Consider the following 13402-nt stretch of genomic DNA (forward strand, 5'->3'; position numbering starts at 1 on the left):
ACAATTCCAAAGGATTTTTCCCTGATATTTTCCAAAGATCATTAATGATTTACATGATAAGTATTGATGTTTGTGATTTGATTTTATAACCTTCCACATTGTAGAAAGTATTTATTAGGTTTAATCTTTAAGATCTTTTAAATGGGGGTTGGAGATTTAGCTCAGTGATAGAGCGCTTACCTAGCAAGTGTGAGGCCCTAAGTTTGGTCCTCAGCTCTGGAAAAAGAACAAAAAAGATCTTTTAAATGGAAGATTACATAATAAAAAAGTACAGATAATTTGATTCCTTACTTTCCTGTTTATATCCATTTTATTTGTCTTTCTGGGTTTATTGTTCTAGCTAATGTTTTAAGTAGTATATGATAGGGAGGAATATTTTGATACACCTCATTTGTGATTTTAGGAAAAGATCTTTATATTTTTCTCTATTTTGAATAGCATTGGCTTAGATGTCTTGCCTGTTACTTTTCTTTCCTTTTCCTTTCCTTCCTTTTTTTGTGATTTAAGTATTTTTATTAATTAATTACTTTATTTATTTACACCCCAAATGTTGCTCCCTCTCAATCCCACCTCACAGAGTTCTTCTCCTGTTCCTGTCCTTTTTTCCTCTGAGAGGGTGCCCCCTTCCCCTGGTATTCCCCCACCTTGAGGCATCAAGTCTCTACACCATTAGGCATATCCTCTCTCGCTGAAGCCAGACCAAGCATCCTTCTGCTACATGTGTGCTGAAGGGGCTCCTCTCACCAGCCCATGTATGTTCTTTGGTTGGTAGCTCAGTTTCTTGGCGCTCCCAGGGGTCTAGGTTAGTTGATACTGTTGATCTTCCTATCGGGTTGCCATCCCATTCAGTTTCTTCAATCATTCCCCTGACTCTTCCACAGGGGTCCCCATCCTCCATCCAATCAATGCTTGGTTGTGAGTATCTGCATCTGTCTCAGTCAGTTGCTGGGTAAAGCCTTTCAGAAGACAGCCATGCTAGGTTCCTGTATGTAAGCACATTATAGCAACAGTAATCATGTCAGGGATTAGTGTCACTGCTTGGCCATTTCTTCAGTCTCTGTTACATTTTTGTCCCAGCATTTCATTCAAACAGGAGAAATATGGAGTAGAACGTTTTGTAGGTAGGCTGTTGCCGCCATCCCTCCACTGGAGGTAATGTCTGACTACTGGAGGTGGTCTCTTCAGGTTCTATATCCTCATGGTTAGGCATTTGGGTTGAAGTCACCCACATTTAGTACTGGGAGCCAACCTCATCCCAGGTCTCTGAGACTTTCTAGATGTTCCCCCTACCACTCACTCCTGGCAGTCACACATTTCCATTTATTCTCCTGGCCCTCTGGGCCTCTCTCCTGTCTATCCTTATACCTGATCCTACCTCTATATTTCCCTTTTCTTCCCCTCCCACCCAGTCCCTCTCTTTCGTTACCTCCCATGATTATTGTGTTCCTCTTCCTAAGTGGGATTAAGCATCTTCACTGGACCTCACTTCTTGATTAATTTCTTAGTGTCTGTGGGGTATATCATGGATATTCTGTACAATTTTGGCTAGTATGAACTTATCAGTGAGTACATACCATGCATGTCCTTTTGGGTCTGAGTTACCTTACTCAGGATGATATTTTCTAGTTCCATCCATTTGCCTGCAAAATTCATGATGTCCTTGTTTTTAATAGCTGAATAGTATTCCATTTGCACAATTCCATTGCATTGTGTAAATGTACCACATTTTCTGTATCCATTCTTCAGTTGTGGGACATCTTTGTTGCTTCCAGTTTCTGGCTATTATAATTAAGTCAGGATTTAAGAATTTTCAATCATCTTTATTTTCATGGTTTAAGCTACGTGTTAACAGCACAGGTCCCTTTTAAACTGCATCTATACTGTCTCCACAGACCTCCTACATCCTTCCCCAGGGTATAACCTGGCATGTATCCTTGACTCTCCTATCTACCTGCCATCCTCAACCCACCATATATAGCCAGGGACACACATCTAGTGCCTGAACTTAGTCTGGCTGCCAATGCCTGGGCTCCAAATTCTGCCTAGGTTTCTGCCAGGACCTTCTCTACCCATCACCTAATATACAGGCCCCTCTCAAACCACATCCAACCTTTTCACCTAGCCATATCTACCCTCACACTCCAGGTATGGATCAGGAAGAAAATCTTATGCATCAGCCCAATCCCTTCTGTCCACCTGACTTCATTCCATTCAAGCTATTTCTAACCTCTAATTCCAACTTGTCTGCACATCTTCTCTTCTGAACCAATCTGATATGTCTATATCAGAACTGGAACTAACAGAAGTTCACATGCTAAGATCTCATCAATGAAATATCAATAATATAAAAGATAAAATCAATATATTCTCTCTAAAACTAAAGAGTCCTGTAGAAATATTTGCAAGTGAGAATTACATAGATGAATCCAAGAACATAGAATTTAAAAGAACAATCATAAACTTTATCAAAGAATTAAAGGAGATTGAAGAATGCACACATGAATAGCTCAGTGAAATTAAGGGGAAAGATCTTAAATTAAAGAGAATAAACAACCAAGGATGCAGAAGAAAATACAAACAGAAAACTAATAAATATGAAGAAAACAATTTAAGAGTTCAGAATCAAAATCAATAAGGAGCTAGAAACTTTGATGAGGACTCAATCAAGTAGAAGATAGAGAGTATTAGGACTTGCAGACAATGTTGGGGATCTGTGGGACTGCATAAGGGTATTCTGGGTCATCTAAAACCCCGAGACTCTGTGTGAGAACCAGCAGGAGTTTGGCGTGTCCCCAGAACCCAGGGTCCTAAAAAACAGTCTAGTCTCCATAGAATTACATTGTTCAGTCATGTAGGCCAGACAGCCCCTCTCAAAGTATACAGGTAGAGGGCTTGACTAGAGGCCTCAGGCCCTAGGGATTTACATACTAATGAAGGCCAGAGAGCAGAGCAAATTAAACATGTCTCCCCAGATCCTCCCAGATCTTTCCCAGATCTTCCCCAGATCTTCCCCAGATCTTCCCCAGATCTTCCCCAGATCCTCCCCCTTTCTCACTCCCTATATAACTCGGGACTGCCCTGAGTTTTGGGGGGATACACCCAGATACATCCACCATCCGCCATGACTCCACTACTTCTAAATCCACCGTTAATGCCTTTTCCCCCAACAGGAACACCTAAAACAACAGTGTTTGTGCTTTTCAACCCAAAATTTTTCACCTTTTTGTTTAAATGTCTCCTTTTCTCTCTAACTCATGATATATGTCCAACATTTTTTTTCAATTCTTAAGACTTCTTCAAGGTTCAAAGGTAATCTAGATCTACTTCCACCGGTTAAATCAACATGCTGATCACCATCTTTCAGCTCTTAATTAACAACTAGTTTCCTTTTACAGACAAACTGTTACTGCCTACATAATTAATATGATGTTTTTCTTCCTCAGCCATCCAAAACAGACTCAAAGGTGACTTCTAAGACTAAAATTTCCTCAAACACCTTTGCCTTTCTAAGATCTCAATAGCACACCATGACGTACCTGATCCCAAGTAGCCTAATGCTTACTACACACCTTTTGCAGACATCCCCCTGCCTGGGTGCTGCTTCCCTGTTGTGATTATTCTACAGGTGCTCCCCCAAGTCCAACAGAGACAACACTACCTCCTAGAACCTGCCTAGGATGCCATGCTGTCTTCTTGCAGCCATACCACCTAACTGCAGATTCCAGAGACACACTGAGATCCAGAGACACACGCTGAACTCCAGACACACGCCAAGATCCAGAGATGCTCACTGAGTCCTATAGACAGATTCAGACCTTCCAGCTACAAATGAACTCTTTTGTCAACGTCAAATAGCTAATGTTACATGTTAGTGAGGAAAACTTAATGTCTTTTTAGATTAGTCAGCTGTTATTAATCTTAAACTATACCACCTCAAACTATAATCAATTGATTCAATTATCCCTTGCTTTCCCAACCCCCACCCTCAACTCCCCTTACCTGTGACTTAATTGTGATAACCCCTGTGGGCTACATAATACTTTCTTTTGGCTTCCTCATCCAAAATTTTCACCACAGACGACACAGTGAACCCCCCCTTTTTTTAAAAAAAAAAAAGTAAAGGGGAGGAGATGTGGGACTGTGTAAGGGTATTCTGGATCATGGCTAGACAGTTGCCTAAGACCCCGAGACTCTGCGTGAGAACTGGCAGGAGTTCGGTGTGCTCCCAGAACCCAGGGTTCTAAAAAGCAGTCTAGTCTCCATAGGATTACATTGTTCAGTCACGTAGGCCAGACAGCCCCTCTCAAAGTATACAGGTAGAGGGCATGACTAGAGGCCTCAGGCCCTAGGGACTTACATACTAATGAAGGCCAGAGGGCAGAGCAAATTAAACATGACTCCCCAGATCCTCCCCAGATCTTCCCCAGATCCTCCCCCTTTTTCCCTCCCTATGAAAGTTGGACTGCCCTGAGTTTTAGGGGTGTACTTCCAGATTCATCCACCATCTGCTACGACGATAAACTTTCTGGAACCAAGGACTTCCTCATGTCATTGGGGCCTGCTGCCACCAAAGCCTTCAGGACGCTGGAACATTAGACGTTCCTCTTGCTGGGACCCACAGCATGGAAAGCCTCCAGGCCAACACCACCGCTGTGGCCAATATTTTTCTCCACAGGGATCTAGACAAAATAAGTAATAAATATGATAAATTTAAGAGAACACAGGAAAACTAATATACAAGAAATGTGAGATATCATGAAAAAACAAACAACTTTGAATTCTAGGTATAGGTGAAGATGAACAATTCCCAGTCAATGATAGAGAACAAATATTCAGCAGGATCATAGAAGAAGAAAACTTCTCCAAACTTACAAAAGATATCCATATATATATATATATATATATATATATATATATGAATCATAGAGAACACTAAATCAACAAGAACAGAAAAGAAAATACTCACAATGTATCATAGTTAAAACACTAAGTACACATAGTATACACGAGAAAGAAAGTGTATTGAAAGCTGAAAGAAAGCAGGCAAGTCATATATAAAGGACAACTCATCAGAATAACAGCTGGTTTCTCAATGGAAACTGAAAGCCAGAATAGTCTGGTACAATGTATTCCTTCCTAAAAGTCTATGACAGTTACCCTATACTTATATACTCAGCAAAATTATGTGCCAAAATTGAAGGAGAAAGAAAAACTTTCCATGATATATGCATAAAAATATATAATCCAGAAACAAAATCTAAAGAAAACACAGGAAGCAATATTTTGGGTTGAAGAGCATAATAAACATATCAGAGAGAATGTGGAGGAAAAGCTATATTTATTAATATACAAACTATTACTTAGAACACAAAAAACACTACTCACACTCAGCAACACAATAATGATGACAATCAACACACAGACTTCAATTCTCCAAATCAAAATCCCAGGCTCACTGAATGGATCAAGCAACAAAATCCATATTTCTGTTGTCTGCAAGAAACATATCTTAGGTTTAAAGATAGCTCGTGCCTTAGAACAACAGGAAGGACAAAAGTCCTGCAAGTGGAACTGGGAAGCAAGGTGGCATAGTTATTCTAATATAGGGCAAAATAAACTTCAAACTAAAACCAATTAGAATAGATAAAGAGAAACACTTTATTTAATCACAGACAGTTAACCAAAAACACATTACTGCCTCTAACATATGTGCACCAGCCTCTAGAGCACCTGATTTCATTAAAGACGTACTACTGGATTAGAAAACAGTTTAACAGCAATCCATTTATATTTGGTGATTTCAATACCCCACTCTCTTCAATAGATAGGTCATCTAGATAAATAAAAAAATAGGCAGAGTACCACCAGAATTAATTGACACCATAAATCCAATGGCCTTAACAGATCTACAGAATATCCGACACAATCACCAAAGAAAACATGTCCTACTCAGCAGCACATGGAAGCTTTTCTAAAATAGACCCCATCTTGGAACACAAAAAAGATCTTTCCAAATTCAAAAAGACTTAAATAACTCCTTGTCTTGCCTGAACACAATGCAATAACACTTAAAAGTAACAGAAAGCAGTAAACACTAAAACTGATGGAGGTTAAGCAACTGAATAATGAGTGGGTCAAAGAGAAAATCAAGAAAATATTCTGGAACTAAATGAAAATGAAAACTCAATGCAACAAAATCTTTGGAATATTAAAAACAGAACTACAAGGCAAGTTTGTTGCCCAAAGGGCCTACATTAAACATTCAGAAAGTGCTCAAAAATGATTTCATGGTAGGTCTTGAAAACTTGAAAAGCAAAACAAAACAAAACAAAAAAACCAAACCAAAACAAACAAAATCCAAACCAAGTCAGTAGCAAGAACTAGTAAAAACAAAACCAATAAAAATTAATGGAACAGAAACCAAGAAAACTATGTAAAGAGTTGATGAAGTTAAGAGCTGGCTCTTGGAGAAGACAAACAACTCTGAAAGACCCTTGGCCTATTTGAGCCACTGTTGCTCTGGTGTATCTTGTAGACAGGTTGCAGGCTTTGTTGCTGGGTGATGTGGATGATTGCTTTTCACCTAGGGTGGCATGCAAAGTATCTTCTAGCACTATGAGTGTATCAGAAAATGATCATTAGCACTATTTCTTCAGGGCTGATGATCTAAGTAAATTTTTTCTCATCAGTCATAGGGCCTTACCATCAGGTTGTGAAGATTCCAGTATAGCCTTGGTAATAGTCTCTTATGCTTGATGGGGGAGTGAAGATAGAGGAGTACACTATGGGACCCTTTGACCAACAACTCAAAAAGATATTACTTGTTCCTGGCATTGGAAATTTTACTTGGTGGCAAAAGATGTTTAGTGGGAAATTGTCTTCACTATTGTAAAGGAAGTTTTGAATCTTTAAGGTTTTATCTTCTACCAAAGTTAAAACATTTTTAGCTTTCCCTTCTTCGATGGGTCAGACAACACTTTTTTTCTTTTTGGAGCACAGTGGTGCTCATATTGAGTATTTTCTTGTTGAACTATCTAGTCTGCAGCAATTCATTTTTTAATCTGTTATTTTAATTGTCTGATGGAATAATTCATATTGATCTTTCCAATCCCAATATTGTGCTCCATATTTTGCACTCTAGTTAAGCCCATCTGATAGGACTTTTTGTCTTTATTCTTTTTATGTTATTTGAAGATAGAAACTTTATAATATTTGCATTTTTTTCATTTTTTTGTGAAAAATGGTTCATAGTTCATGTCTGGCTTTCATAGCGTATTTGCAATTTCAACTTTTTTGTAGGGTCAAAACCTTGATTCTAATAGTTTATCTTATATTAAATTATTATGATTCTAAGTGAAATGGAATCATCTTAAGAAAAGCTCATTTTTTGGTACAAATTTGAACGGGTTTAATTTTTTATTACTAAGTGAACAAAAACATGATGAAAAATAAAGTTTGTTAGATATTGACATTTCTAACATTTCTAAAGTATCAGTGAGGTAACCCAGAATCAGAAAGACAAACACTGTATCTTATCTCCCATCTATAGTACTTAGCTTCAATCTCAGGAATGAGTTTAGTACCTGGAGTAACTCCATAAACCTGGAAAAAGCAAAGAGGCCATGGTGGGAGGGGGAGGAATACTAGAAAGGGAATGTCAGTGTATATGTGATGTGAAGAGAAAAAATGGGAAAAATGGTTATTCTATATTATGTGGTTAAACCTAAAAACATGTAGACCAGCAATAAGGACAGGCTATATTTATATATTTATTCATTTATTTATACATATATGTAGCAATAATACAATATATGCATGCAAAGTTATAATTAGATAAAAAGAAAAAAATCATTATATAGAGAGTAGAGTGGAACAGGGGACAGAGGGTGGCTAGGAGGGGGTAGAGGGAAGGAGGAATGATATAATTATATTTAATTAAACATAAAAATTTAAAAGGAAGTAACCATTTACATTTAATCACACATTTAAATACTATAAAACTTAAAGAATCTTTTAAGGATTGGATCAGTATGGACTGCCCCAGAAATTGATAGGAAGGATGAGAGCTTTTCACTCATTAGGTACAATTTGGTCTCTCAGGATATTGACAAAATCAGAAATCTTCTGTGCATCATTGTACAAGCAGAAGAACAAACTATGCAAACCAAAAAGTTGAGTGCCTCTTTTTGATTGCTGTACATATGGCTCTCCTGACCAGGCAGGGTAGTCCTCATTTTCCTTAAGTTCAAGATGAACCTATTCACAAAATGAAAGTCAGCCAGTTATTATTTTCATTATTAATATTTATTTAATGCCATTACTTGAAAAATTTGAATAATACTTTGAAAAATATTATGAATATAAATTTTAAGGAAAAACATGTGTTTCATGTATGTGGACCAGGGTGCTACCAATCTGTTAGTTATCTAAAAACTAGACATAAGAACTATGCAAATATTTTTGTTATATAGTTGATCTAAGATGAAATATATTATTCTAGGAGTAGACAGAATTGCTACTTGACTATGGACATGGTTTTGACCAAGGGACAATGAAGAATCTCTAATCAGTTCTCTTGTGAGGAAACTTCCATGTTCTCAGTGTCATACCTGATGTACCATTTGTAATTTATTAGTCTTAATAGACAATTGTGCTTTCCTCTCTTTCAACAATATTTGTTTTCCATAAATTGTAGACACAAAGCTACACAACTGATGAGAATTTCACCTGGTGGGATAAAATTCTTCCAATTTATGGATGATGGTGCTGAAATAATCGGGATACTTTGACTCTGCCCAGGAAAGGCATTGTCCATGTTATTTCTAGGAATCATTAATATATCAGAAGAGCCCTGTGTTGTGGGATGTTGAGTGAAACACTTTTGATCTGCCACAAATCTTTTAGTCCCCAGACTGTTTATGAGATTACCTGGCCAAATTTCACTGTGGCAGGCAGAGAATCAGTCCCAAGTTTAGTGTTCATTATAGATGTAACATCTTTCATAAAGAACAAAAGCTGTAAGGTTTAAAAGAGACAACTTACCTGGATGAGTATAGTCTTAATGTTCTGCAGATCTTTTATAAGTGTTTTGATTTGTCTATCAATCAATTTAACTTTTGATATGATAGCATAAGGAGTTCCATCAAGATCAGCCATATTGTTTTCTACATAGTACGGAAGGTTTTTCCAGGCAGCTAGCATTCTGATAGTCACATTCAGAAGCACCACAGGCTAAGCAAAAACAATTGAGCATCACATTAATATAAGTGTACAACTGGGGATTGACTTGTATGTGATAACTAGTTTAGTATTCTTGGCTTGTGAAGTTTTGGATGATTGACTGAAGCGATACTGAATCAGTGGTTTGTGAAGTGTCTATCCATGAAGCAGCTCCCAGTAGGCACTTTCTCTTCTTTTACTTTTTCTTATGTTTTACAATTGTTATGTGCCTAGCAGATATACAGAATTCTGGTCTAGCAAATCATCAGGGAGAACAGATTACATGTGTGTCATGTGCATATGTATTATGATAATTACTTTAAATCATGCTGAGATTGGTTATGAGCAGGTCATCAGATGAGTAGCCTATATATACTATAAAACACACTAGCACTGCCTGCCTAATCCATATCCATACTCCATGAAACATTAATAACATTTTACTGGACCTGTATGCAAAGACCCTAGAGAATTGTGTCAGGTAAGAGTAAAAAAGTAGGCAGAAGAGCAGAAGTACAAGAAACATCTTCCAAGTCAAGAAGAGTTGATGTCATGGTTAGTAGTGTACAAAGCTTCCCAAGGCAATGCTTTAGTAATAGTAAAGATTGCAACTCTAGTTCCTTAAAAAACAAACAAACAAACAAACAAACAAAAATGCCTTCATGTGAAAAAAAATTTAACTATGAAAATTCAGATCAATTCAAAGTCTCTTCCATAATAAAAGGTTCAATCCTAGTGGTAAAGCTGTTATTAAAATAGGGAATGATTGATGACCAATTCATGGATTTGCTTTAACTTTTATTTTACATGTACTTTATTAGCTGTATGGTATGCCTGTCTTGTGTTGCTTGTTTTTTCTGCACATTCCTGAAGGTTTGGTTATCGTGTCTAGATAGTATCTGTTATCAAGACTCACCTGCATTCTTTCAGCCTTCCTTTTGTTATTTGGGATAGAGCGGGATGAAGTGTGACAAGTCATGGTGGGCCTGTTCTGGAATTTCTGTTGTGGATCATACTCTGTATCCTCAAAATTAAAAAAAAAAATCAGTTGGAGTTTTGGAATTGAGTAAATGAACTCATGAGCTGACTGTTAATTATTAATGCAGTTTTCTATAGGTGCTTAAAATATTTATTTTTTAGTTTTTTTTGTAGAATTTCACCTATGAGTACTGTATTTAAGTAATGATCAGCCTAAACACTCTTCTCTGCATGTCCTCCTAGATCCACACTCCCTCTCAACTTTATGATTTCATTTTTTAAAGACATGGTGCTCTTCACTGAGTTTATTTGACCTTTGATGAAAACACACACACGCACACACACACACACACACCCCTCTATAATTAATTAATGGAGAGCTATACAAGGTTTCAATAAACTAATCTTTCAAATTTCATAAAATAAATCCCATAATTCTCTTTAATTCATTTTCTTGAAAATAATTATCAAGATATACCTTGAATAAATGAAATTCATGTATGTGATAAGGAACTGAGAATGTAAACCCTCCTGAGGCTTGTACAGTGAGTAAATCCTCCTTGGACAGTTCAGTATACTTCATGGAAGGAGCTATATGAGTTTCTTTTTTTAAATTTTTGTTGCACATGCACAACACACACATATAAATATGAATATGTACATATGACCCGTAAGTCCATAGTGTTGCTCATATGTCAGTATGTTTCTTGATAACGACTTGGGATTGGATAATGTATCAAGGGGCTTCTCCCTGAAGAATCCTGGTTCTTCATCTATTTGAAGTGATTAATTTCTTATAATTCCTCCTGCATGGGCGAGGAACATGTAAAACTTCTATCCATGAGTTAAGATGTCAAGAGTATGTCAAGTCTCTAAATTAAGAAATTAAAAAAGAAACTCTTGGTCTATTTGCTTCTTTTCATTGGAGATGTAAATCTAATTTTCACGTCTAAACATTTAACTTTTCATCTCTTTACAATTTTACTGTTCTGATTTCTCTGTCTATTAAAAGTTACTATTTACAAAGGAAGCACTAAACCATCAAATTTACAAAATATTATTTTAATGTTTATCTTTCTTTAGGATTAGAGTCCAGTACCTAGTACATATATGCCTTCAAATCCATGATTTCTGTTGGAGAAAACTGATATACTTACTTTAATTACACTTTATAAATTTATATTTTTACTTCCTATTAGCACTGGCTCTATATACCTTGACTATATCAAATTCATGCAGATTTAAGAATATAATTGTGCTGATTGCAATAGTATCCAAATATATCTTAGAAATACTACACAAAGAAAAAATTTAAAGTGTAAAATCTAATTTAATATTTACATATTAGTTGATATCTAAATATTATATGTTCCTATATATTATTTACCACATTCATAATTTAAATTTCATAATCAGCTAAATTGTTAGTGTTTCATGAGTTGTTAGGGATCTTAAGATTAAAGGTTGCCAAACAGGAATGGAGGATTAAAAAAAAAACAGTGACTACAGAGGACAATATCAGTACATGTTTATTGGACACATGATTTACTGCACACACGTGCTGATACTCATTGATGCTGCAACTCTCATCTGTTTTTGCTTCCTGGACTGACATAAAGTGGATAAGGTCCAGCTTTCAAAGTACATTCATCAGGGAGAGAAAGCCTGGTTATGTTTCTAACCCAGTTCTCACCTTGTAATGGTAATCTCACATCCTCAAATTCTTTAAACAATGGCTTCTAGATTTGGGGGTTTTGAAATTGTTTCAGTCATACTAATTCTTTTCAATGTAAAGGATTCATCCAACTTGATTCTCCTCTTTTGACTATCTGCAGTGTGCTAAGTGAACAAAGCCAGTGGAGACTACCTGCCCCCAGCACCCAAGAACAGGACCTTAAAGCTCTTTACATTCATTTCTTTTAGGACATTCTATCAAGAGTAGAAAGTTAAAGGGAAAGGAAAAGGGATCAGGTATGGAAAGAGACAGGAGAGAAGTCCAGAGGGTCAGAACAATGAATAGAAATATGTAGCAGTGGGGGTGGGGAAGGAGGAATCACTAAAATGTCCCAGATGCCAGGGATGAAAGAGATTCCCAAAACCCAGTCAGGATAACATTATCCAAAATACCCAACAGTGGGGAGCTAGAACCTGAAAAGAGCACCTCCAGTAGATCGGCATGGTCCATAGTTGAGGGATGGGCCATCCATCCATCTCAAAATTTTTAACCTAGAAATTTTCCTGTCTAAAGGAAATGCAGGGACAAAAAATGGAGCAGAGACTGAAGGAAAGGCCATCCAGAGACCACTACCACCTTGGGACCCAGCCAATCCGCAGATACCAAACTATTGATGATGTCAACCATTGGAACTGAGCAGGGAGACAGGGCACAATGGAAGAGTGAGGGAAGGACTGAAGGAGTTGAAGGATACTGCAACCCCATAGGAAGAACAACAATATCCACTAACAGAATCTCCCCACCCCCTAAAATTTCTAGGAAATAAACCACCAACCAAAGAGGATATTTGAATGGGTCCATGTATGTAGCAGAGGATTGCCTTATCTGGTGTCAATGGGAGTAGAGGCTCTTGGTCCTGTGGAGGCTTGTTGCCCCATTGTAGGGGAATGCTAGAGGGAAGAGGCAGTGTGGGACTGCGTAAGGGTATTCTGGTTCATGGCTAGGCATGGGCCCAGAATCCCGAGACTCTATGTGAGAACTGGTAGGTGTTCGGCCGCACCCCCAGAACCCAGAATCCTGACGCACAGTCTCCATAGATATACATTGTTCAGTCACATAGGCCATTACAGCCCCTCCCAAAGTGCACAGGTAGAGGGCGTGACCATAGGCCTCAGGCCTTAGGGATTTACATACTAATGAAGGCCAGAGGATGGAGCAAATTAAGCATGCTTCCCTAGAACCTCCCCCCTTCTTCCCTCCCTGTTTAACTCAGGACTGCCCTGAGTTTAAGGGGGGTACTTCCAGATCCATCCACCATCCACCATGACAATAAATCCTTTTGGAATCAAGGACTTCTTCACGTCATTGGGGCCTGTCGCTGCCAAAGCCTCCAGCCACTGGAACCTTAGACCTCCTCATACATGTGGGACCCGCAGCATGGAAAGCCTCTGGGACTTCACCACTGCTGCAGCCTTTTTTCCCACAAGGCAGGAGTGGATGGGTGGGTGGAGGAGCACCCTCTTAGAAGCA

At 37.8% G+C, this 13402-nt stretch overlaps 1 protein-coding gene across 2 annotated transcripts in view; it reads right to left on the bottom strand.

Moving 5' to 3' along the window:
- Window positions 1-7765: 7765 nt before the first annotated feature.
- The window catches only part of LOC114627768 (prolactin-5A1-like), a 7709-nt gene continuing 2072 nt past the window's right edge, over window positions 7766-13402 (bottom strand). Inside the window, exons 4-6 of one of the 2 annotated variants that reach the window (XM_028775670.1) lie at window positions 10136-10243; window positions 9043-9231; window positions 7766-8256 (exon numbers count right to left, since the gene is read on the bottom strand). In XM_028775670.1, the coding sequence (XP_028631503.1) occupies window positions 8071-8256; window positions 9043-9231; window positions 10136-10243 (483 nt within the window). In that variant the 3' untranslated portion in view covers window positions 7766-8070. The remainder of the gene's footprint in view (window positions 8257-9042; window positions 9232-10135; window positions 10244-13402) is intronic. The other variant, XM_028775669.1, reaches the window with a different exon arrangement.

This window comes from Grammomys surdaster, unplaced genomic scaffold (assembly GCF_004785775.1).
Source record: "Grammomys surdaster isolate TR1022 unplaced genomic scaffold, NIH_TR_1.0 258, whole genome shotgun sequence".
Lineage (NCBI taxonomy): Eukaryota > Metazoa > Chordata > Mammalia > Rodentia > Muridae > Grammomys > Grammomys surdaster.